The 26,846-nt window shown below is 39.3% G+C and overlaps 1 protein-coding gene across 1 annotated transcript; it reads left to right on the forward strand.

Annotated features, from left to right (window-relative positions):
* The first annotated feature begins 1,405 nt into the window (after positions 1 to 1,405).
* On the forward strand, positions 1,406 to 6,822 carry chst12a (carbohydrate (chondroitin 4) sulfotransferase 12a). The gene is made up of 2 exons (XM_036566746.1): positions 1,406 to 1,493; positions 2,959 to 6,822. Exon 2 carries the CDS (start codon positions 3,012 to 3,014, stop codon positions 4,320 to 4,322), a length of 1,311 nt encoding a protein of 436 aa, XP_036422639.1. The 5' UTR covers positions 1,406 to 1,493; positions 2,959 to 3,011; the 3' UTR covers positions 4,323 to 6,822.
* Positions 6,823 to 26,846: the final 20,024 nt, after the last annotated feature.

Raw genomic sequence — 26,846 nt, forward strand, 5'->3', positions numbered from 1 at the left:
GTGTTTGGTCTGCGCCTGGCATTTAGTTTAGGTGCGATCTCCGTTAATAAACTATGACACATCAGCAAACTCATCCATGTGTGAATTACTTCCAAGCTTCGTGCACATACAAATGTACAGCATATACAATTCCTAAAACACACTAAGAAGGTACTAATCTAATGTGACTGTATATGGAGTAAGTCATGGCTGGAGTTAGTTAGCTACAAGTTTTAGGTCTAATCTCACGCTGTAACGCCACACTCAGCATTTCTCATGCATTTTTACGTCTCTTCTCAAAACAAACTTCTGATTAATCCGAACGCTCATACCTTTTCCTACTACTGCCAAAGATCAGCCTCTCTGCTACTGCTTAGCTTTCTTTGATGAAAACACTCTGGACCATCAACGGCGGTTAGCTAGTACATTTACAACAGCGGTTAGCTAGTACACTTTACAACGGCGGTTAGCTAGTACACTTTACAACAGCGGTTAGCTAGGGTAGTACACTTTACTAGTACACACTAGTCAGTCACTGCCGTCGGGGTTGTCACGATCATGACATTTTAATTTTGATTAACAATTTAATGGTCTTTTCTTTTTCATTGCTTGCAACTATTAAAACACAAGCATGAAGTGGCCAAACTGACTAATTAGCCATTTTACTTAGTTGTTTGCTGGGTAACACTGGTTGTACTGTCGAATCACACTCTCACAAATATCTACAGTTACACAGAATCACGTGTAAACTAGGCTATATGTTTTCACGGGAAGGAAATCAAGCAAAACACACCCACTCTGCCAGCATACATGCTAAAAACATTAAAATTACCCTGCTGAAACAAACAGCACAGACCAGCAACAGGCTTTCTTAAAGCTAAACAGTAAGCAGTGCTAAAACCAGGCCTTATCCATTTTAAGTTAGCTTTGAATTCAGTGGCTGGTGAATACTTTGTCCCTGCTGCACTTCTGGTGACCGTTAACTCTTTAAACCGGTCTGTATTCTATATTCTCTGTAATGGGACTGTATTCTGCCCTCATTAGACCAGGATGACCGGTTCAGTGGAGAGCATAAAACATCAGTAGTAGCTTTCAGTCTTTGTTCCTCCGAAGGCTTTAATGTGTTCATTTAGTCGCTTAATGTGATTTAACATTATTTTATGGGTAAGTTATTAAGCAAAAATCCAATTATATGATTTAATATTAGATCTTAATTAAATGAAATAATGGTTTTATAATTAATTAATAAATATGGTGTTGAAACAGATTTGAGCACTGAAAATATTTGATTCATATAACATTTCAGATGGAATTTTAGTGGCTGTACACACACATATATACAATAAAATACCTGTTTTCTACAAGCGGAGCTTAAGATAAGAAATCTCGCGATGTCTCGTCTCCTTCATCGCTCGTGCTCTGAATGTGAAAGCGTGCGCGCACATCCTTGCTCAGCGGAGGCCGTGTCTGTTTGGAGAGAGGAGAAGAGAGGAGAGGAGAGGAGAAGTGCTGAGGTGAGCCGAGCCAGTCCTTACTGCCATGTTTACACTCCTGTTTGTACCGTTAAACATGCAGCTACGCTTATAGAAGAATCCTATAGTGAAACGAGCTGCTTGTTGTGCATGTGCGGCTGAACGGAGAGCGGACAGCGCAACTGTTTCGCCCTGTTTTGCTCAGAGGACCGTCCAGCGGAAAAAAAAGAAGTGGTTCTGAAACGTGTTAGCAGCTGCCGAGTATATCATCGGTTCCGCTGTGTGTTTTAAGCGGATAGAGAGGATATGACTGGTTTTGTAGTCCACGTAGTCCGCTGTACGGACACTCAGACGGTGTCGAAACGGTTTAAGGTTAGCGGTAGTTTTCGCGGATAAGCCCGAGCCCGGCTAGCTCTCCCAGCCCTCTCAGCTCAGAGAGAGAGAGAGAGAGAGAGACCGTGTCAAAGAGCCACATTGTGCTTGGCGGAATTAAAGCGGCAGTCTTCCACATGGGGAGTGAATAAATACAGCACAGCAGCAGCCATAGTGCCCAATATTCAGATATTAATTAAACGTTTACTGCACGGCTCAGTCAGACACCGGCTGTGGTCAGGATTCATTTGTGCAATAGAGTAGCTAGAACAGCGGAAATTACCAGAACGATGCGGTTTTTGACGTTTACATGTTCACATCTTTTGAGTTCAGAGAATTTAATCTGTTAATCGTACTGTTCACTCATCTTTCAGTCTTGGCTTTTCAGTGTAGCTTCTCTTAGTCTGCTGTATGAGCCAGTGACCCAGTATTGCTGGGTAAATTTAGAGCACTTCTGTTGTGTGCTGCCCATATACAGTTAACAAACTACAGCATACAGTAGTCCACAGTCATTTCTAGGTTAACATGTCTCTAAACCAGGGCTATTACCCAGTGAGTGAGTGGCCCAGTTGAGTTTTCCTTAGTGTGTTAATAAGGTACAGTCTGTACACAACTAAATATATTATCATACTTTGAAATATAATAAAAAAATAAATCAGTAGTGTTGTAAAATCAGTGTACTAATTCCACGAGTATATAAACATTCATTCTACAACCACAGACTAGCTTTCATAACTGCAAATTCCTCTTTTCCTCTTTACAGTTGCGTATTTGTGCTCTCCTCTGATGAAATGCGCTGAATTATGTTAGTCATGAGATCCTTCCTAGAGTGAACCTTTTCAGCATTCAGCGTCGTTAAAGTAACACCACCATACCATAGGCAGCCGTGTCGGCGCCCACAGTCAAGGGGTTAACTTAGGTTTACTCACAGCTGCCTGTGATTTTGTATGTTTGACTTGAAATTGTTTCTTCACTGTTATGAATTGTGTAAGTAATATACATATTTAGCTTAAAGAGAGGTTTTCATTTTCATCCAGGTTGATATGCCACATGTGTCTTAAAAATATAATATGCTTTGAATCAGACATATTAATGTACTGTATATGAAGTAAACCCTGTTTTCCCTTCTCTGTAGGCTATGATGCTTCCTATTCAGGGTACAGATGGTGGAGTGGAGCTTAGGTGAGAATGGAACACCCTCTATCCAAACCAGACAAAATGGGCAAGTCAAGGCTGTTTCGCATCTTTTTAATTTTGGGCTCTGTCTTCATGATCCTGCTGATAATCATCTACTGGGACGATGTTGGAGCCACTCATTTTTACCTGCACACCACCATCTCTGGTCCTCACTCTTCCCGTCTTCCTCCAGAGGGTCATGCTGCTCCCAAACAGAAATCAGAAGAAGACAAAGATGGCTCTTTCCTGTCTGATATTGATGCTTTTGTCAACCAGTTTTTGGAGGGCACCCCTGATCCGACGGAGCAAGTGAGAGGAGAAACCCCGCCTGGAGAGACACACAACCAGTCTTCAGAAAAACCTGAGGAGAGGTTTGTCCCCAGACGTGAGTGGAAGATCCACCTGACCCCGATAGCGATAGAGAAGAAGCAGAGGCAGGACAGCAGGAAGCAGATGATCCATGATCTGTGCAGCAGCAACAGCAGCTTGGACTTCCCTGGAAAGAACAGGACATTTGATGACATCCCCAACAAGGAGTTGGATCACTTGATTGTAGATGACCGGCATGGCATCATCTACTGCTACGTTCCCAAAGTGGCGTGCACCAACTGGAAGCGCATCATGATCGTGTTGAGTGAGAGCTTGCTGGTGGACGGTGTACCCTACCAGGACCCTCTGGATGTTCCTGCAGAGCTCATCCACAACAGCAGCTTGCACTTCACTTTCAACAAGTTCTGGAAGCGCTACGGAAAGTTCTCCCGTCACCTGATGAAGATCAAGCTGAAAAAGTATACCAAGTTCCTGTTTGTCAGAGACCCCTTTGTGCGACTCATCTCTGCCTATCGCAACAAGTTGGAGCAGGAGAACGAGGACTTCTACAAGAGATTTGCCGTCATCATGCTGAAAAAATATGGCAACTATTCCGACCCACCAGCCTCAGTGGTGGATGCTTTTGCTGCTGGTATTCGACCAACCTTTTCAAACTTTATTCAGTATTTGTTAGATCCTGACACTGAGAAAGCAATGCCCTTTAATGAGCACTGGAGACAGATGTATCGGCTGTGCCACCCTTGCCAGATAAACTATGACTTTGTGGGAAAGCTGGAGACCTTGGACGAGGATGCCGAACATTTGTTACGGATCCTGCGTGTGGACAATGTTGTTGAGTTCCCACCAAGTCATCGCAACAGGACAGTGAGCAGTTGGGAGCAGGATTGGTTTGCCAGCATTCCATATGAATCCCGGAAAGAGCTGTACAAGCTCTATGAAGCTGATTTCAGACTGTTTGGATATTCTAAACCTGAGAAGCTTTTACATGAGTAAAGTTTGGTTTCTGGTTTACCTGTTTACTGTTTTGTGTAATTCAGTTTAACATTTTAGGTTATTGAAGAGGATCTGTAGGATTCTCTTGTTTTGCTCCTTATGCGTCATTTCTATGATGCAGTGAAGTCTGCGTTGATGAGTGCATTGGAAAGGATGTAAACATCTTAGAGATCACTGAAGGACATAGGACAATACTGAAATTACGTACATGTTCTTTCTTCCAAAAACACTCCATTTGGCATGCAGTACTGTATATTCCAATGGGTTGAAGTGGTAGGTTGAAGTAATTATTCTAGGTAATCACAGCAGATAGCATAAATATCTTGCTTTTAATTTTTGGTATTGTTTTTTTTATTGTAATTTGTTCTTGCAGTTTTTACTTATGATTCATATTTGCTGTTAAAATAAGTATGCAGCTTAAACATAAGACTATCGTGATAAGATATGCTAGATTTACTGCACATTTAGGGCAGTGCACATAGAATATTTAGAATATTTTTGTATTTTTTGCTATTAAATGTGAAAGAGGCGCCAAAAGAAGCTAGCTACTATTTTGAAAGAACAGACTTTTAACTTTATATGGCTTCCTTTTCCTTTGCGAAAGGATACACTGCACTCCTATAGCGGTTAAAGAACTTTATGTTTAAGAACAAAACTTTTTGTTTGTTTGAGCTTGTCAGGCTTAATTTATGCAGAGACATCACCTCATTTTTGTCGCGATTTTTGTTTACCCACCTCAGGATGCAAACAGTAACATACTTTTTCGAGACCTCATTTTATTTTAAATGTAACCGGTGCAAATGAATTTGTAGGTGTTTGAAAAAAAGACCTAATAAGTGCTGGTAATCCACACAAGGTATTTCTGTCACTGATGTGCAAAGAAACATTATTACTGCAGAGCTGCTGTTTTTCAGTGTGCGAACGGACATCAAAAGAACGTTTCCTTAAAGCGAGGCGAATATCTGAGGCAGGGGGTTGTCAGATTGCAGCTTGTGTTTGTCCGTGGCATCTCTCTTCATTTTTTTTTTTATCCTTTTCCTTTTTGATCCGAGCATCCGTTCCCCTGGCAGGAAGCTGTTGCCGGATAACTCTTATCATTGGCGTGCCATAGATTCTAGCATGTGTGCCTTGCGGTTCGTTTTTATAAATATGCATCTCTCGAGAGACCTGGCGGTGTGGGCAAAATTAAACGTCTTGTTTGTTCTGGTAAGACGTAGCATTTATAAATAGATTCCTGGGTTGCATATTGTTTTAGAGGATAAATGCAGGCACAGCGGTTCTGTCTGAGTAAGCCTGATTAGGCTTCTGTTCTTAGAGGGAGGTTAAAGCACAAATAATTGTCTGAGGCCCTTAAACATTTTCCAGTTTTGTTTTTTTCTCTGCCTGTTTTACTGTAGCATCAACAAAGTATGTTATGCAGACTTGGGCATGTGCAAATGGGTTTTTTATGATCGTGTAGCTTGAAGTTGATTTCATTTGGAAAGGTATTTTAATCGTGGTGTCGGTGCACTGCGTTTTGCACATTGAATCATTTTGTATTAGATATGTATGTGTGTTTTTTCAGAAACAGGAACATGTTAGTTTTGCTTTTGGCTTGGGAGGCATATGGAGAGCAGTGGAGCACAAGGGTAGAGTGACCCTCCTGTAGGTCAAGGGCTGGAGGGCCCTCAGGGCAAACCATGATCAGCAGCTGGTCCAGGAGGCACTGCACCAGATTGGCCGCGTGCTAGCAGTGCCTTTCCTAGAGATGAGGACAAAAAGTTTACACTCAAAAGATATACAATGTACAGGTATTTTTGTAAGTGCGTCATATTTTGACCTTTGCGAACAAAACAGTTAGATTACAGAAAGAAATAATAAATAGGAAATAATTTAATAGGATCTATGTGTCGTGAAATACTTGTAAGCTTATTTTTTGCCACTGTGCTTGCTGTGCTCTTGAGATTTATCTATACGTTCAGTGCTTTTCCATTGTTTCAGTGCTGTTACGTTGTGCTTGCTAGGACGCTGCATTCCTGCGTTTTACCGAAGGGAACGTTTTATCACTCATCCGTACAGTATGCTGCCTAATGCTGTTGAATATGTTTGTGCAAAATGTCTCACCCTATGTTTTTCTGGTCATCCTGTGCCACAGTATTTGTTAAAAAGATGAGAAATTGCAGGTACATGCTCTTTTAGTGAATGCTGTGAGATCAAGAAAAGAATTCATTTCTACTTTAGATGTTTCTCAGACATATAAGTTTCATGTATGCATGGGTTTCCTAATTTTAAGGGACATCATTATGTTTGTGTTTAGAAAAAAATAAAGAAGGGATGTATTTCTCAGTATCATCAATATCACATCAGCTTGTAGCTGAAAAAATATCCAGTGAGTTCATCTGGATTACAGTTTTGCATTTGGTTGTGTATTTTTTTCCTTTTTATTTATTACAGTTTTAAGAAGCTTTGTTATGCGATCTCAAGAAAAGAAATAAAGCTTAATGCATGGTGCAAACCCTGATAGATTTTTATCTGACATTCATTGAGTTGAGCCAAAGTTCAAGATCTGACCTTCATAAAAAGAGCATAATCAATTATTTGTTGCCGCAAGACCCTTAACATCGTTTTTAAGCTTCCGAATGCGAATCATATCTCCAGCTAGAGGCAATTTCAAAGAGTCTCTCTGGTGTTGCCCTTTTGACAAATGACTGGCCAGTATGTCAGTGCTCTAATGGCTATTCCAGAAAAGCGGTTGATAATAGAGCGCTGTTTTGCAGCAGTGAGTCACTGGTTCCATTCATTAGTGTGTAGAATCTAGTTGGTGTATTTCTTACCAGCCACACTAGATGGCAGTAAAGCACTCTGTATTAATTTAGACATTCAACTCCAAATATTACCCATCACTGAGTTTGGCCTTATCTGCAGCTGCACCGCCACTAATGTAGATCACATTTAAGCATGTGTTGAAATCTTCTCAGAGCCTTTGTGAGCCATATTTGTGTGATATTTGTGAATACATTAAACATGTTGAGAGGTGATACACAAATCACACTCTAAAAAAAGAGCAGCATTTTATTGTGATTATGAAAATGTTACACAAGCACTAGCCTGTGAGAAACAAGCTGCCTGCCCTACACTTTGTTTTTGGAAGGTTCACTTACATGGAGAAATCATGCTAATTATAATAATTACTGTACAGTTAGTATAGTGGACTTAGACTGCACCTGGTACTGTGTCATCTCTGCTAAAAATCATCTTTTGGTTTTCTGAGAAACCTTCAAGAACAGGGCTGCCCAGAAGTGTGACCTGTGGGCCACCCCACCCACCACCCACCCCCTCACCTAATGAGGGAACAAACACATTGTGGCTGTCCAGTAGTAACTTTACAGGAGAGGGAAAAACCTTTTGAACTTTTAATGTAAATAAATGTAAGTATATTTTATTCCAAGTGATTTGGGAGAATTTTTATACGTCAGTTCATGAAATTTTCATGCCATGTAAAGTGCAGCCGCCATTCAAATAATGTAAAAAAATACAAATCAACAAAAATGGAGATACATGTTTTTTTTGGACAATTTCCATATAGAACTTAGTGAATTGCGCTTATTATTGTTGTATTTTTAAAGTATTTTAGTAACAAAATGTGGTATTATGTTATAATACTATATTATTAATATATATTATAAAATACCTATTTAATTTTGAATCCTACCTTCTTTATTTTAATTGTATGTTGTTTTGTCTTCTTGGCCCTCAGCCCACCACAAACATTGGACCCCCAAGACCAAAAGTTTGGGCACCACTCGTCAAGAACCTGCTCCATTTTGCTCATCCTGTTTGGAAAAATTTCTACATTGACACAGTTTTCCCTGTAACCTAAGCATAATCAGTCAGCTTCTCAGATGGTACAGCTAATATTGCTAACAAGTAACAGATGCTTGTACACCAGTGACAAAGACATGGATAGATTTAGTCTTAAAAGATGGCTGCTGCTACTCAGAGGTGATCAGAGGTACTTTTGTGCATTTTTATAGATAGCAATATTTAATACAGTGTCAGAAACCACATATGCGTAGGTAGCTTTGCAGTTTCTACAATAAGATTTTTTAAAGCTTTTTTTTATTAGCCATGTTGCAGTGCAAACCCTGCTGGAAAAAAACACCATAAAACAGCATGGCTGGTCACCAGCAAAACCAGCATATGTTGTGTTTTGGATGCTGGTTAACCAGCATGACCATACTGGGTCCAGCTAAACCAGCACCAGACCAGCGTAAGCCAGCTTCTGGTCTGTGCAGATATTTTCTGAGAAAGCAGCCTTTAGTTTTCCTTTGTGCTTTCTCAGGTGTCATGCAGGCCTGCTGGACTGGACAGCCACTGAGCCTGACTTCTTCTGGCTGCGTAAAAGGTCAGTGCATGAAACACCCTGGTGAGCGGCTGGTGCAGACGGCGGGCTTGGTCCGTCCATGTGGCCCCCGCACGCAGATCACCGGCAGCATTGCTCTATCTCACCCTGTCCTAGTGGTCACTTGAGTCATAGCTCTCCGCTGCCAGATGGGCAGACATTTCCCCAGCCAGTCGTTTCCATGCCACATAATACAGTCAGGTAGAGCACAAAGACTTACAAACCCTTTTAAAATGTCATCCGTACTTAGAATAAGCAGACTAAAAAGCAAACCTGACACTGCTTCATGACTGTTCCGCTTTTTCTCTTCAAGAAGCCTTGCAGCGAAGAAAGGTAAGCACGGATACTGTTCGAGGTTTCTCGCCCACCGCTCTGAAACGAAGAGTCAAGGCTCTGAAGGCATGAAAGGCCCGATTTAGCGATTAACTGCGCTAGTCCAGTTCATCTGGATGCGGTGCTTTTTGAACGGGGGTGCTCTTTCAGCTGTCAGTAAAAGGGGGCTGATTGAATTCGTCACCAAGTTTGATGCGGAATGCTATTTGAAGGATCTGCCTGATGTAAATCGTTTGGGATTGAAGATGTTTGTGTTATTAGTTTGGCATAGGCCACCACAAGCTGCCTATTTCTTTCGCTCTGAGATGAAGGCAAGCCATGATTTCCATCCTGCTTATCAAGTGCTGACAGCAGGAAGATTGGAGGCAAAGCGGATAACTGGAGTAAGAGAAAACCCATTATCCACTGCGTGCCAGTGGCATTCAAATGAGACTTCTGTCTTCAAATGAGATGGCTTTAGATCCACAGGCTATATTAAGTAGATTATTACTTACTTCTTCACGCGTATTATCTACTCAAACATCCTTGAATTCCGAACTTGTCGCTAAAGTCCATATTTGCCTTTTTAAAATGAGCCCACACTTGCTTTACTTCGGGATTGCGCAGCATTGCTTCGGGCACCAGGGCCCAGGTGACTAATTACTGCTGCAAAGGCAATTTGGCACAAGAGACTTGGATCATTTGAACTATTAATGAATATTCATCTTCATATTCTGCTCTCACCTTTGTATGTAGGGATATTTTGCTGGAACAAACAACGTTGCTGACACATAGCCAAGTCTGATTGATTTCTCTCGACAAAAGGACAACCTCATTAAAGACCCTTGTGACCTCAGTGTTGTCGTCTTGAATTAAAGAGAAGACGAGATACCTGTTAAGATTCCAGGCCCCTCTGTGAAATGGCCGAAGGGCTCAGCAGGGAAAAAACCAATTGTGTGAACTGTTTTAATCCACTTGAATGCCAAAAAGATATGCGCCGCTCCTACTTTGGGCTTTGTTAATTGAATCAGGGCTGCCGATGGATCTCATCCACGCCCCCTCCGCCCCCCCAGCACCCTCCAGCACCGCTGGGATTTTTGGAGTGGTCGTTAATGAATGCTGACACGCTCCCCAAGACTATCACTATTCTTTCTTCCCTACTGGTGCGCTCCCTGTGCTTCCTGGTTATCGTCTATTAAAGGCTCTTTAATGAAATATGCTAATGAAATCTCTGATATGGGAAGTGTATTTTTTATGAAATTCAAATTGCATATATCTTCCAGCACTGTGTGTGTGCTGGGTCGTGCAGGAATTTGCTTCAGTCATAAACTGTGCTTTAAGTCCAAAAGATATCCAGACATCTCTAATTATCTTGTAAAATCTCCAAAGAAAAGCACAGCCAATAGTATGGGACGCTTTGGAGCAGCGGCACATGAGTAGTTACCATTCTCAATGCCGGGCGTCAGCTGGAGGTGTATAAAACCCCCCAGCATTGGGCTGTGGAGCAGTGGACCTGTGCTTTCTGGAGTGATGGAGCTCCATCCAGTACCTTTGGGAGGAGCTAGAGTTGAGTTTGAGATCCAGAACTAATTATCCAACATCAGTAGCATCTAGTGTACAGATCTAGTGTAAAGCCTTCTAAGAAGAGTAGAGGCCATAAAGGGGGACAAACTCGGTGGATGGATGGATGGATGGATGGATGGATGAAAGAACTTTTCATGATCCTGAAGGGAAATTGCAATATGACAGTAGTAAGACATATACTCACATATATTAGGCAGAAAGAAAATAGACATAAATTAGAGTAAACTATGAGAGAGTAGGAATAGAATTATAATGTAAATAATGTATTTTCATGAGCGCTGGTATTGCACTAAATGGTATGAGGCAGCTTAAAATACAAGGAGTATGAACACAACTTGAAGTAGCAGCAATATTTGCAGTCTAAGAGCGTAGTGAGAAGTGTCCTCACAGTAGCAGGTTATGATATATTGCACAGTGTTCATTAACAAGAGAGGTGATATAGTGATGTGATTCAGCACAGTTCAGACTGCAGGATGTCAGTACTATTTCTGCAGTAAGGAGACTCGTTGTGGAGCTTTATAGCACAGCGCAGCTGTAACATTCTGCCTCTGAATGTGCTTCTCTGTTTTTTTCAGTGTAGTATGCAAGGGGTGTGAGGTATTTTCCAAGATGGCTTATTGAGAGTCCTATGTTCTGCCACAACCCCCCAGAGTCCAGCTTGACTCAGTCAATAGGAAGTACTCACGGATTCGGCCTTCCTAGTACATAGCGTGAGTGTTGCAGTTCCAATGCAGTTTGTTGTCCAAGTGCACACCCAGATACTTGTTTGTCCCTACCACCTCCACATCTACTCCATTAATGGTGACTGGTGACAAGGCAGGTTTAGACTTCCTAAAGTCCAGCACCATCTCTCCAGCACTAATACCCTTGACTTCTGAGGAAAGTTGGATGAGCAAGTGTCTACAAATTGTTTTTGACATTTAATATGTTTGCCTAGGAGAACAGGCAATAGTCATTAGATCTGAAACATGGGTATCAGTGGTAGGTTGGTTATGACAGGCTCTTCTAGCCTGTCTGAGGCAGAGAGCTGGACTGTTTGAGTATAAATGTCACTAGATGCTTGAAGGCAGACGTTCATGATATCAGATATGAAAGCTGTTGACCCAAAACCTGTTGATATTCAGAGTCATTCTAAGCATTACCTGCATTATATCCTCAAAGAGAATATTTTAGAGCATTTTAATGATTCTCTGTGATTTAAATGCTTCAAAGAGTTGGTATAGACTCGATAAATTATATATGTAAGTTAAAATGGAATACGTGGTCTGCTAGATGTGTAGGAGAAGAATGACCACGAACGTAGAGCACCAGTACAGTTCTCTGTTTTGCAGCACACTAACAGCAGGGTTCTGTGATATGGGCAAACATTAAACCCTCTCTACTGCTTTTGGCCAGATTGAGAGATCAGTGCAACCCACATGGTGTTCTATTATTGAATTAGACCCAGAGCTTAAGGCTGTAAAAAGCCCAGCAGATGTCAGTGTCAGTACAGCGTCTCTTTCACAGAGAGCTAGTGGGAAAGACAAGTTTAAAAGGAATGAACCAGAGCAGTTTTTTTTTTCCTTCAGAACATTTGAATGATCTTAAACAGAGAATGATCTCACACAAAGGTGAGAAGTATTGTACTGACCTGAGTGAGGCATACTATACTAAAGGCACCTCCAGTATTAAGAGTGGCTTCAAGTTGAAGTGTTTACCAAAGGATTTACTGAAACACAGCAAGGTACGTTACAAGCTTCAAATATCAGAGTTCAAACTAGTGGTGCCATCACCAAATGTGTGAAAGTCAATGTGCACCACTGTTAGCTTGAAGCTAACGTAACACTGCATATCCAATAACTGCTAGAGAAATTAGCATTACTGTATTGTAGTGTTGTGATGTTACAAAGTGAAGGTTTCTAGTGGTTAATGTTAGCACCACTGAGGGAACAAATTACAATGATAGCACTTTATTAACCTGCCCCTCACTCTCCATGCCTTTGCTCCACAGTAACTTCATGCTCAGTGTGATGTCAGAGGGGTTTCAGAGGAGGGACCTGATGGGTATTTTGTTTGACGCGATGTAATGTAATCGTTAAAGTGAGAGTGGTGGTTCAGGAAAGCATATTGTAGTAATAACTATGGGCTGGACAGCTTGTTTGGGGCATCTGAGTATTCTGGAGTGAAGCCCAAAGGCCCCACCCTAACAACACCCATGGTGAGAAATAAAATATTGGAAATGCTTTAGCATGAATAAACTTATTTGTCCCACTTTACATTCTGCAATCTGCTTTGGCACAGACAATATCACGTTACTATGTCATTATGTTAACAATTCATAATGCATAATAAGCATGAATACAGTGTAATTCATTTTTATTAATATTTATAGCCATGTTTATATTGCTTCATGAGTGCATTATAACATGTTATGCTTATAGATGCTAATAGACTATAGACATGGTATTCATAGAAACTGTTACTTTGACTTCCTAGGTGTCTGTTGTTCAGTTCCACACAAAATGTAGACGGACACACAAATCCACCAATTACACATGGTGAGAGGCAGATGACGTGTGTCTCAACCCCTCTTCATAGCCTGATAACTTACGGATGTGAGTCATGTATGATCTTGTGATAAGATGGAATCCAAAGGGCCGACTCTACCGACTCAGGAATGAATATTATCTCAAAGACAGAGAAACATATATAGAAACATCAAATATGACATGCGGGCGAGTTTGTGAACCCCAGAGGGCTAAGTGTGTTGGCTGAGTATGTGTTGTTTGTGTTATTTTATGTTTGGGGTGCAGATTGTTTTGGAGGTTGGTCACTCTGAGGGCAAAGCTGGTGGCTAGTGGCGACCTCCCCCGCAGGGTTGCTGTATGTTATGTGCCTGTCTGTCCTGGCATTTAATAAAGAGCACTTCTCGTGGTGGAATCATGGCCTCCCCTTTGTCTCACTCTATAGTATATGCAGTGTAGTGCAATAACTTCATTTGAGTAGGGAAGAACATGGCGCAATCTAACACAGTTTTTTTTGCTAAAGTATTTGAACAAGATGAATCATTTTAATACAAGTAACCCGCACTTCTCTGCTACATATGAAAACATAAACTTTGTTTGCAGCACGTACAGCTTATTGGCAGTTCTGCCGAAAGCAGAGTGAGAGACGAGGCTGTTTGTAACAGTTGCAAAAAAGTCAATGCAAAACACAATTAATTCAAAGCAATTCTATGCTGTTTGAATCAGACAAGCTTTCCAACCCAAACAGAAAAATATTATTATATAAAAAATATTAAAATTGAAATATATTGTATTTAAATGACCAAAGTATGTTTTTGATCAATCTGTGAAGAAAATCTTCCAAAAACTGTGTTGAATTTAGACAGGAGAATATAGAGTTCTCTCATTGTTTATTGTAAGTTTAGCTGTACAAAGGCCTTAAAACTAACCCTGCTGTATGGAGGTTTTATTTAAGTCCAGCTAGGTCTTACTGTGAATTGTTTGAATGCTTTAAAATAGTCCCATAATACAGTCCCCAGGAAAGTAATTAAAATAATATAGTTGTGAATTATGTGACTTATACACACAACCATGTATTCAAAAAACACTTATGATGAAAGAAGTTACTTTCGTGGTACTAAAACAGTCTTCAGGGTAAATCTTTAGCAATATCAGCCTGATTGCTGTCAGAATTCCCAAATGAGGTTGCTATAGGAGGCTGCTGTTTTCCCAGATTCTCTGAATCTTTTAATAATATTATGGACTGTAGTTGTGACTGAGCCTTTTGTGAATGCTCCATTCATACCCAGTCATGATAGCATCACCTGTTACCCACTCACCTGTTTACCTGTGTAAAATTCCAAAACCGGATTTTTGATCCTTACAAAAACATAATATTCAATATTCAATATCTCTCCTTTTTGCTGTTTTTATTTACATCTTACCTACTGTTGCAAGTTTTTTGGAATTGGGTTTGTACATTTACTTGAGTAAAGAATTTGAAATTGTGCTTCCACCTCTTGCCAGAGTTTTTAGTGAATGCACTTTTTTTAGTAAAGATTTTGTTAAAGTAAAGGAGTTTGAATTAATATGTAAACATTGCTGAAGTTTCAAAACATAGCTATTCACTACTCAGTCCACAAAGTCCTCATTTAGAAACTAAGCTGCAAAAACAGGCTGTTTTGAATTCACTGTTTTTGTGATGTCATGAGAACCAATTCATTTACATATATCCACATTTTCAACCTACAGCAGTTTAATACCACCCATTCATACTGAAGCTATAAGGAGTGTTTTTGCTCTGAGTGCTTTTTGAATGAGGAACAATACAGGTCATCCAATCAGAACAGGCTCATTTACATATATCAGTCTTCAGTCTTAGGGCACAGTAACAAAAACAGCTTGTTTCATTGTAAGAGGAAAGACATAAAACAATGCAAAGCTTATAAGTGGACCTGAAGTGACAAAAATAAAATACAAGAAAAATGTAGGATATGGGCAGAACTCGTAGTATGTCAGTACTGTCAAAAACATCCCAAAAAATCCTAACTAATCTGTGAATGCAACAAAAAACCTGAAAGATTTGCTTCTCAAATAATCTATTGGCCAATTCATTATCAAATTTCCACACAAAGGGCAGATTGCGTTAGAAACCATAACAAAAAACTTTGAAAGTTTTCTTGTAACAGTGACAGTGTGTTCTCCGAATCAAGATGCGACTGTCCACCTTGAGCGTCCTCCTGGAAGTCCATTAGTGGTGACTGCCATAGCCCTGGCGCATCGATCTCTAGAACCCAAGCTTGTCATGAATCTCTGTCCATGTCTCCGGCCCTGTATCTGTTCCGGTGAGTGCAGTTTCATAACACCGCCCTTGACCTACATGCTTATGGCTTCAGAGAACGGCCAGCTGGCATTTCCCATCTCTAAGAAATGACCTCGCCTTCTGGGTGCAGATGTGGCCGCACAGCAAGCACCCTCCTGTACCCTGCTGTTTGCCTGAACTGTCACAGCTGAGCCACAGCTCAATTACAGGGTTAATGTGTCAGTGGTGTAAATCTCTGACCTTACAATGTTTCCAATAGAATTTTATAGGAAACAACTCACAATGCATCACAAAATCTTACATCAGATCAGATAACATCAGATTTTGTCAGTAATGCATTCAACACATAATCAGATAATGGGAAAACTCCGCAACTGGCCAATGAACAGAAGAAAACGTAACGTGACGTAAGCGTAACATAAAACTCAAAATTCATGCCGTGGCTTTTTTTTTTTTAAATTGCACCACTTTACCTGAAACTATGAACGTACATCATCTAGAAAATTATATATATATTTAAATCCTTCATTTCGTCAAGCATGTGTTTGGTTTCATTGTCGCTCCAAAAGTGTTTTGCTGGCATCTTGTAGCCACACTGCTTGCTTATTTCCAGGACCGCCATCTGTTTTCGCACATGCTCAGACTGAGAATTCCAAAAGAAATCAGAGTAAGAGTATACATGCACTGAGAAATCTGATTACTGAGCTAAAATCCAGTTCTCTTTATCAGATTTTTAGACCTTATCCCCAATCTAAGAAATTAGAGTATGCTGTTTACATAACCATTTGAATAATCAGATAACTGCAGAAATCCAATTGTGATCAGATTATTGAGTGCATGTAAACGCACTCATGGATGAAGTTGTGTCATGACCTTCAGTCAGGATCAGTTCATTTTACACAGCTAATTCCCATGTAAAGGTACAATCCTCTTCTTTGGTCTCTTCACTGAAGACAAGGCGTCATGCTGAGAAAAGTGGAGATTTTATGCTGTCATCACAGTAGGAGATCAGTGGCTCACAAGACTGGCAATCTCAAAGAGATGTCAACGGTTTGTCTGGTGGGGTCAGTGCTGGCAGTGCCACATCATTCCAACACTGTGAAGTGCTGTCAGGAGGAATAACATCAAAGACTAGAACGTCCTTCATGAGGACTGCCCACTCGGTTTCCTCACACAGATAGAACACCTGAAGTTCACTGGAGGGAAAGCAAACAGTTTTGCCTGTAGTTGATTTCCATCAGGGCACTACAGTCAATTGAAGTTAACAAAGAGGGCCCATGGCTCTGCTGTGGCTGTATTGTATTGATTATTTGATGTACTGTATGAGTTGCTGGGGATGGAGATCCTCTTGCAGTTCATTAGGGTGATACACAGTAAGTGCATCTATCACTGAAACTCCTCTGATCTGATTAAAGAAGAAGAGAATCCTTAGGTCTTTGGAGAAGGCATATAATGTCTGGGTTTTTTTGGTTCATTTTTATTTCATATACTCAAAAGGCATGTGTTTGTTCTACTGGTTTTAAAAAATAGCCTTATTTCATTGTCAAATTTTGTCAAATTTTGTTTAAAAATAAAAAGGTTAGTGTTGACATGGCAAAAACAAAAAGGCCTTAAGCATCTAATTTTATGAGAAAAAATGTATCTCAGGACAATCTTTAGGATTCCATCAGTTGTTAGAAATTAAAAATAGCAGTGGTTGCTCTATACTAGGGTTCTGTACTGAAGGAATCACTGTAAGACTGCAGCGTATTGACATAAAACATATATTAATGTCTGTTTCAAATGTAAAATATATGGCATACCTTTTACAAGATTCAAATGTCCATGTTGAAGTTAGATCTGCCAGAAAATATTCATACGCACCAGCATTAGCTTGACACCAATATAACTTCGCGAATCTCATAGAAACACTAACGAAATTAGCATTATTGTAGTAGTGGTAATTGGATGAACACTGTTGAACACTGCTATGTTTTTAGTTTTGTCAGTCTGACCAGTGGTGTAACTACATGGGGGTAGTGACAGCTTGGCCCTAATTTTTATTGGGCCTCTTGTAGCGATATAATTGCATACCTATGACTCAAAGACCCCATTTCTTCAAACCTCAACGTACCTCACCAGTTAGCTTCCATCAACACTACATAGACAGCCCTGTCTATTTATTTGTCTTTATTAGTCATTTTCAAATGGATCCTTTGCAACCTGCAATATGATATACTCATTATTTATACTTTTAAAATAGTAGTACATTATTAGTACATTATAAAACATTATTGTTAGACACTAGTGGATGGAGTGGCATGCCTTGAGAGCATAGTTTGAGACCTAACAATAGTGAGTACATAGACATTTTTTTTTTTTCAATTGAAAGTCATTTTGAGTTTGGGGAAGGGGGGCATAAGATCCTAGTTACACCACTGTGCCTGATCTTGTTTTTCTCACATTTGGTTTAACAAACTCATGTACTTGTTATACAACATTTTCACAGCTGATGCTAAGAGATGCTCTGGACTTTTTTCCTTGGTTTTTTACCCAGTTTTAACATGTATGTTGGCTTTTTTTCTTGCTTTGTACCAAGTTCTGACATTAATGACCCAAAATGAAGGCCTCGCTCTAGCAGTCATAGTTGACCACTACATTAAAGGTAACACTTCAAGATTCTGAATTACCTTCCTCCATGATAATGATATTTCTACTTGGTAGGGCATTTTGAGATAATTTATGAGATTGAGTTGATGTGTTGTGAAGCAGTAAATCAAAGTGGTAGGTTCACCTGGAGCTGTCTTGGGGCCACTAAAATCATCATGTGATGTGATGCATTACCTGAAAAGAAATCAACTGCATCTGACCATCTTGTGCTTTGGGATATACAGTGGGCAACAGTCTGAGGCCACTAGTGAAAATACTTCTATGTTGCATTCCTTTCTTATTTAATACAACAGTTTTCATTACAAATTGTATTATCAACACAACAATTTGAGTGAAAAGTAGAATCACTGAACTGTTAACATGCATTTCAGAATGTCTTAGTATTCAGTATACTACCCTTTTGCTTTAATGACATCATGCCCTTGAGGTGGTGTGGACTCCACAGTTGATGAGTACATCATATCCAACTGAAAGTCGTCAGAATACAAGCTTCAATGGATAAGCTTCAAAGGGATTTTGTACAAAGGCCTTAACATGGCCACTATCCCAAATTTGCTTAAATAAAAGGTATCCTAGAAATATGAAAGCATCTTGAGTATTTATTCTTTACTTATCATAAGTTTTATTTTCATAGAATATGAAAAAAATGATAAAACATTTATTTCCCAGTTTAACCCCTTAAAATCCCAGGCTTGTTACATACTAAGGTTTATTATTCAGTAACGACAGGGACTTCAATGCAAACTGGTTGAGCTGTTCTTAGGTTATAGAAGTGTGTGATAAGATTTGGGCCTGCCAGTGGCCCCATGGGCATGTAAGGGGTTAAATGACAAAAAACAGTTTTTCAACATGGTCTCAGATTTTGGACCCCACAGTACCCCAGAGGAGATTACTAGAGTAAATGAAACTGCGTGAAATGGTTTCTTTGGTGTTCTCAATACAAAAACCTTATTCAAGACAGAGTGAGATACAGTACTGTGTGTTTTGATTCCTTTTTTTGCCCTTCAAATCATGGACATCTTCTGGTAGTGCTAGAAGACTATTTGTCTTGCAGTCATAGTGCTTACAGGGCCAGAGGATGTCACATGTGCTCTCATGTCTGGGTTCTGTGGGCCGGCTTTTTTCCTTTAATACTTGCAATGTATTACATTTTGCATGGTTATATATTTCATTTTATGCTTTCACTGTTCAGTTTAATGGAAATGGAGTCAAGGTTAAAAGCAAGTCATAGAACCCAGTCTCTAAGTGCATCAAAAGATAGATATTTCTCTTCGTCGACAAGCTGAAGATGTTGGGGTGATGTGATGGATGTTACTGACGTAGGGTTAATGGTAAACGTGCGAGGATTACTTTTTCGTATGGGAGCCGCTCTAAGTAACCACAAGAAATCTTCTGATGTTTGCTTACTGTAAAGCCATTCAGAATGTGGTACTTACTACACACGAGTGAACAAACTAGAGTTTGAACTCTACACTGTGATTCTATAGGCAAAGGTAAACTGGTTTACTTTACTTGCGTCATCCCTAGTCCACTAATAAGTTCTAATTTGACTGTATTGACTAAGAATCGAGCACTGTCCTTCCACATCTGAAACAAAACACTGGGACTTGACCACACCACTGTACTTATTCAATTAGTGTATTTGCATTTATCTTGGCCTGCCATAGCCTCATATAGGAGTTGTTTGGCAATAAAGCAATGTACCATTAATACAATTGTCCACTTGACCAACATTTGTCCATTTTTTCAAGAGCTCTGAATGTCTTATAACCTGTTAGGATGGGGATAAAAATAGTAAAAATGTCTCCCTGAGTAAATACCTCATGGAAATGTTTTAAAGCGAGATACAAAAAATATAGGTTGCATAGACTTGTAGACTAGCTGACTAATAAATCCTCTAGTCGGCACTATGGAGAGCAGTCGACTAGTTGAGCATAGTGAGTGAAATACAGCGGTGGTGAGAACTGCAGTGAATGGGCAGAAGGAGAGAACAGAGATCATTTCTGTTAAACACTAAGCCCAAAGTACTTTATTTGTATGGAAATACTATACAAAATAAAACCAATTCCACTGCAAACTGCATAAGACTGTGCTGAAATACAGGCTTGTAAGCTGACCAGGTAGATTTTGAGAACCGTGATAGAAATGGGTCTATGACTGACATACAAGACATCCAATAACAGACTGTTTAGGGTGAGAGATGCAACAAAAATTAACCTACTGGTCGTAAAAGCACAAAGATATCTTGTTTAATTGCCACCTACACAGTACAAGAATTACATTTTGAAATAAGATATCATTTATGTTTTACATCATACATTTTTACATATTAACATCATATACACACGCTCAAAAAGAAGGTCTGGCTCAATGTTTAGGTCTCAAACACATCAACGTTATTCTGATGAAGACATCAAGACATTTCATCCTCAGAAGATATGTATTGACAAGTTTTGATTGTGTTCTCTTTGAAAATCTTTCAGTGCGCTTGCAATTACGCATTTCCACACCAGAGGTCTCTAAATGCACAAATCTTACATAATGTAGCTTTAAAGAGTCACAATTTAAATTTGCTACATGCAAACCAGCACATTTCTGTGTTGAACATTGGAAACATGAGGCTTATAATATACATTTGCAAAAGAAATTTGGTGTTTAAACTGCTTTAGCTCTAGTGGCCTACAGTTTGAGTAGTTGGCCAAATTAAATGAATAAAAAGTAATATTGTTAAAGTATAGTAGTCAGCCTTACTTTCATGCAATGTCATTTAATGCACTGGAATGTTATCTGCAATGCTGTTTTCAAAATTTGGGATGCTGGATAAAATGTAAATAAAAACAGAATGCAATTATGTGTAAATCATTTGAACCCTATATTTAATTGCAAATAGTATAAAGATAGCAAATGTTGTAACTGAGAAATTTTATTGTTTTTTGAAAAAATATAAGTCTATTTTGAATTTAATGCCAGCAACAAAAACACAAAATTTCAATAATCCCAAACATTTTTGACACAGGGCATGTTTACCCCTCTGTTGCATCACCTCTTCTTTTAATAACACTCTGTAAGTGCTTGGGAACTGAAGAGACCAGTTGCTATAGTTTTGAAAGCTGAACATTTTCTCCTTTCTTGCTTGATATAGGATTTCAGCTGCTCAGCAGTTCAGGGTCTCCTTTGTCATATTTTTTGTTTCATAATGCGCCAAATATTTGTAATAGGTGGCAGGTCTGGACTGCAGGGAGGCCATTTTAGCTCCCTAACTTTTACTATAGAGTCATGCTGTTGTAAAACATGCAGTATGTGGTTTGACATTGTCTTGCTGAAATTAGTAAGGCCTTCCCTGAAAAAGAAAAAGCAGCATATGTTGCTCCACAACCTGTATATATATTGTTCAGAATTAATGGTGTCTTCACAGATGTGCAAGCTGCAGTGTGCACTGATGCATCCCTATACCATCATGGATGCTGACTTTTGAAATGTGTGCTGATAACAAGCTGGATAGTCCACCTCTCCTCTTTAGCCTAGAGGACACGGTGTCCATGATTTCCAAAAAGAATTTCACATTTTGATTTGTCGGACCACTCAGTCCATCTTAAATAAGATCGAGCCCAGAGAAAGCGATGGTGTTTCTGGCTCCTGTTTATATGTGGTTTCTTCTTTGCATGTAAGAGTTTTAACTTATGCTAACTAATGCAATGCTGCCTGAAGACCCAAAGATGATGGTCATCCAGCATTGGTTTTCAGCTTTGTCCCTTGCACACAGAGATTTTTCCAGATTCTCTGAATCTGTAAATGATATTTTGTAGTTTTGAAATTTTTTGCTATTTTACATTGAGAAATGTTATTCTTGAATTGTTGCACAATTTGCCTATGCAGTCTTTCACAGAGTGGTGAACTTTTCTACATCTTTACTTTTGAAATACTCTCTAGGATGCTCTTTTTATACACAACCATGTTACTGACCTGTCAATTAACCTAATAAGAGGTTTTTCACTAATGTTTTTTGCATTACACAACTTGCTGCTGTCCCAACTTTTTTGAAATGTGTTGCTGGCAGCAAATTCAAAATGGACATATATTTTTCAAAAAATCAATAAAATTTCTCAACTACAACATTTGTAACAATTGTTGTCTTTGCACTATTTTCAAATAAATATAGGGTTTTATTATTCTTTTACACCATTGCATTTTGTTTGTATGTACATTTTGCACAGCACCCCAACTTTTTTGGAAATATGGTTGCGTTAACGTGGACAAAAGTACATGACAAAACTCTGCAGTTACTGGTTTTTAGCTATGCAACATACTTTGGTCCATGTTTCTAGATGTCATCTTATTATTTGTCATCTGTGTCATCAATATGATTTCATTACTTGTTGTAGCAGGAATATGCAGGAATATTCATATATTGACTTTTTAACCTCATAATTCCAAGAATCCAATAACATTCAGGGGAAAAATTTACACAGGACACAGAACGACATGGATGAAATGGAGAATGTTTTTTCATCTACAGAGAAGCCACAATTGCCATGTAATCACTTAGTAATGACTATATTTATCTCTCAAAAGTGGTTGAAATTATCTACATTATTAGTCACTTTGCATAGTCAGTGAGTAGTCATTTTATTCCCATTAGTCATTCATGAGCATTTTTTCTGGGGCTGCTTTATGACCCGTCAAATTATAATTCCTTAAATTTTTTGATGCCTGCTGAACTGGATATTGCACAATACTAGTCGGGGGGCATGGTGACACAATTATTTTAGGCTGGAATATAAATGAAGGAAAAAGGAAGCAAAAACAGTGTCTGTGTTATACTGCAGTGTAGTGTCCATCCTTAGGTAATCATTCTTTCATTCTTATGTATTTCAGTGAGTGGCCTGTGATTGCACTGACTTCTTAAGCCTTTGCCAGTCAACAACTGAAGAGGGAGCCATAACATTCAGCCGGTTTGCTGGAGCAGTGTGGCTGTTTTCTCTCTATGATTGCTTCTGTGCGTTCTCTGTGTGAACACTAGCAATGTTCCTAGTGTCATACTCTTTGACCTGCTAAATTACCATCAACTACTATCAGTTTTCCCATCTATTTGCTTTGAAATCACTGGCATGCGTTTCCATAGCAGTAAGGCTCAACAAACCCAGACTGCGCTGAACAAAAGGCCTGAAGATCATGAGTGTGAAATGGTTTTGTAGTGAGGTGAGCCACGATGGATGCTCTCGAAGGTCCCAATTTAATGGGGTAAGATGACATATGAAACCTCACTTTTCCACTTGATGGATATGGACACTGTTTGGAGCCTCTTTCCAAGACTTGGTGAGACACATTTTCTTTTCTGTAACTCCACAAAGTGGCTACTTGGTCAAAGAACTGCAGTCTGTAACACTGTACTCGAACGCGGCTACATAACATTGACATACCTATTGCATTAACATGTTATGTCAGATGTCTTATTCTGGCATGAGTTGTTGTGACAGATTATGTCCAGTAATAAAACAGTGTCATGTTATCATTACTGGGAATTGTCAGGACATTTTGTTTGATGTCATGATGGCTCACTAGAGTATGCTTAGCCAAATTAGCATGTGACTAAAGCTGCCATATATCAAACATTCTGGCATCAATTATCAATAAAGGTAATATGACACTAATATATATCACTGAACATAGTCTGTCATGACATCATATGACTTTTGCCATGATGTGTTCACGGTATTGTTGTGTAGCAGGTTTCAAGTAAAATGTTATCCATATGTCTTTGTAAAGTAGAACTGTAGGGGCAGATTTAGTGATTCTGGGGCTCTTGGCGAAAGACAGGAAGGGGGTCTCCTGGATGCATATTTTTAAAGCAGTTAACAAGTGAAATCATCTGATATTGAAATGACCGATACATCCAATATGTAGTAAAAGTTTTTTATTTACATCAAAGGAATGAATTCAGGCTGTTTTTGCAGCTTAGTTTCCATAAAGTGACACTATGGACTGTATGGACTGGGTATGTTTTGAAATTTTAACAATGCTTACAAAACTCACTTAATCTCTTTTATTTTTAAAAAGCAAAGGGAAACTAGTTTTTATATAATTTAGGCCAGTAACTGATTTCTACACATTTTTTATTTGTTTGAAATAATTTTATTAAGTAATAATAATAATGATGATAAAAATAATAATAACAATAACAACTAATTTTAAACTGTATGTCGGCACTGTCCAAAGAAAACCATGTATCTCCATTTTTCACTCACATCTTCTAGGCCACTTATCTTTCTGGGTCACGGTGGGAGCTGGAGCCTATCCCAGCAGTCATTGGGTGGAAGGTAGAATACATCCTAGACAGGTCGCCAGTCCATCACAGGGCAGACATATACATTCACACACACACAGGCAATTTTAGCATGTCTAATTAGCCTGACTGCATGTCTTTGGACTGTGGGAGGAAAAACACACAGACATGGGGAGAACATACAAACTTCACACAGAAGGGACCCTGGTCACCTGGCTGGGAATCAAACCCAGGCCCTTCTTGCTGTGAGACGACAGCACTACACACTGCGCTGTGGTGCTTCCCATCTCCATTTTTGCCGATTTTTATTTTTCTACATCATTTCAACACACGTTGAAAATTTCATGATGAATGGACCGAAAGAAATTCTCTAAAATCACTTGGAATAAAATCTCTTTACATAAATTTACTTTGAAAGGTAAGATTGTTTTTACCTTCTTCTGTGAAGTTACTATTCTTTGGACAGTGATATATATTTCAGAATAGGTTATTTAACATCAACTAATACACTATATCTAATTAGCATTTATGGTAGCCTTGGATCATGGATCATGCCTATCTTTGCCTAGTGCGAAGACCACCTCTGTCTATCTTTATTGCTGTTAACTCAGACCGGGATTGACCTCAGTAGGTGAATGTTATTTTGCACTTTTCCCCAACTGTTGAGTTCTCTCTACTTTGTGAAAGTAGTCTGTTGTGAGTGTGATATTTTCTGTGCGTTGTGTGCACAGAGCTCTAAAGCTGTAGCTAGGCACGAAGGATGTGCCTCAAAGCACGGTTCAAATTGGCTGCAATTCCATATAGAATTGCAGTCTGAATATTAAAAAGAATCATGGAATACCCTTTGGAAATGAAGGGGATTTTGCATCACATAGTTCTCTGCACTATGGAATGCAGCCTAGATTGGAGAACTGCCAAATAATGGTCTTTTCACTATAACCTTACTGTTCCTTTGGTGAGAGGACAGTGAGATCCAATTAGCTCATAACAAGATAGACAAGATAATGAACACCCAGGGTGTTCGAATGAGACCAGAGGCGTTTCTGACAAAAATTTATCAAAGAATACCTAAATAGGCCATTCTTTGTAAACCACCACAAGCCTTGTTTATTTTGAAGCTATAATGCCCTAATAAGGAACAAGAGCAGTTTAATTTGTACCAGTTTGTTGTTGCAAAGCTCCTAGGTATTGCTTGGCTATGTTTTCTGCCAAATATCTTTAGGGGTGCAAAAATCATTTTTCTGCTCCGTTTCTCACACTAATCCATGGCTTTCAGTCACCATGAAAAGTCTGTAACATTTTAACTGTAATTGATGTGGAATTAGAACTTTCATTAAAGCACATCATCCTTAGGAGTTTTTAACCAGTGGAAGGTTAGGAGAATAGCCTTGAAACGCTTGACTAAATCTCTCATTTGTGTCATGCCAAGATTACGTGCATGAAATCAGCTAACTGGGTAATTGAAAAGAGATAAATAAATTTGTTGTAGTGGTGCTTTCACAGTATGGAAAAGCTGTGCATTGGCTTTGTAATGAGTTTAATCCCTTTACATGTCATCAACAGGAATATATATTGCTCATGCAATTTCATTCTAAATGAGATCACATCTTGATATTCAGATGTTCATTTAATAGCATCTCTGTGGTCAAGGAGCTCCATGTACCTCAAAGAATACTTAGTTCCTGTGAAAGATGCACTCCTGAGTTCAGTCTGTATCCAATTTATTAACAGCACAGCTCAGCTTAATGTGCCAAAATTCTGGCAATTCGCCTCTTAGTTTAGGAAGATTTTCACTCATAACTCCATCGAGGCCCGATTCGCTCCCTATGCTCTGCAATGATAAATGTCATTAGCGCTGATTATAGCCCAATCAAACCCTATTCTCCAGAGTCACCGAGGTGCTAAATTTTCTAATCTGAAATTATTAGCATGAATGCAATGTGATAATTGCGGCACTGGAGATCAACAAAAAACTTCAGCTGGGAGAAATTCCTGAGAGACAGACATCATTTCCTGTTCTTTTTTACCCCATGATTTCTGTAGCAACATTTGAAAGGGCTCTTAAAGGACTGCTATTGGTATAGAATCACAGCATTTGCAGAATTATACTACATCGCTTGTGTGTGGTTACATTGGTGCCTGAGGTTTTCTTATGTTTTGCCCATCTTGATGAAGCAATCTTGTTCCACAATGATTTCCCCAAGGCTGAAGTCATTCTCCTTCCGTGAGTCCTGGCAACAATACAACATCACCGCTTTTTACCGCCTCGGGTGCCCATGGAGGCTTTGTCACAGGAAAGACATTGTGAGATCACGGACAATGAGTGGACTTCACTATGACACAAAGTTGTTTTTCTCCACATTTTTATCTACAGCCATACACATACAAATCAAAGCAGCTTGTGAAGTCTTCTTGCTGCAGCTGTGAGACTGAATTGCAGTGTGTTACACCAGATTGACTTGGTTCCTTTGTCTAGTCATGAATAGGCATAAAAATAAAAAGTTCACAA

The sequence above is a fragment of the Colossoma macropomum genome, unplaced genomic scaffold (assembly GCF_904425465.1).
Source record: "Colossoma macropomum unplaced genomic scaffold, Colossoma_macropomum, whole genome shotgun sequence".
In the NCBI taxonomy this organism is placed as follows: Eukaryota; Metazoa; Chordata; class Actinopteri; order Characiformes; family Serrasalmidae; genus Colossoma; species Colossoma macropomum.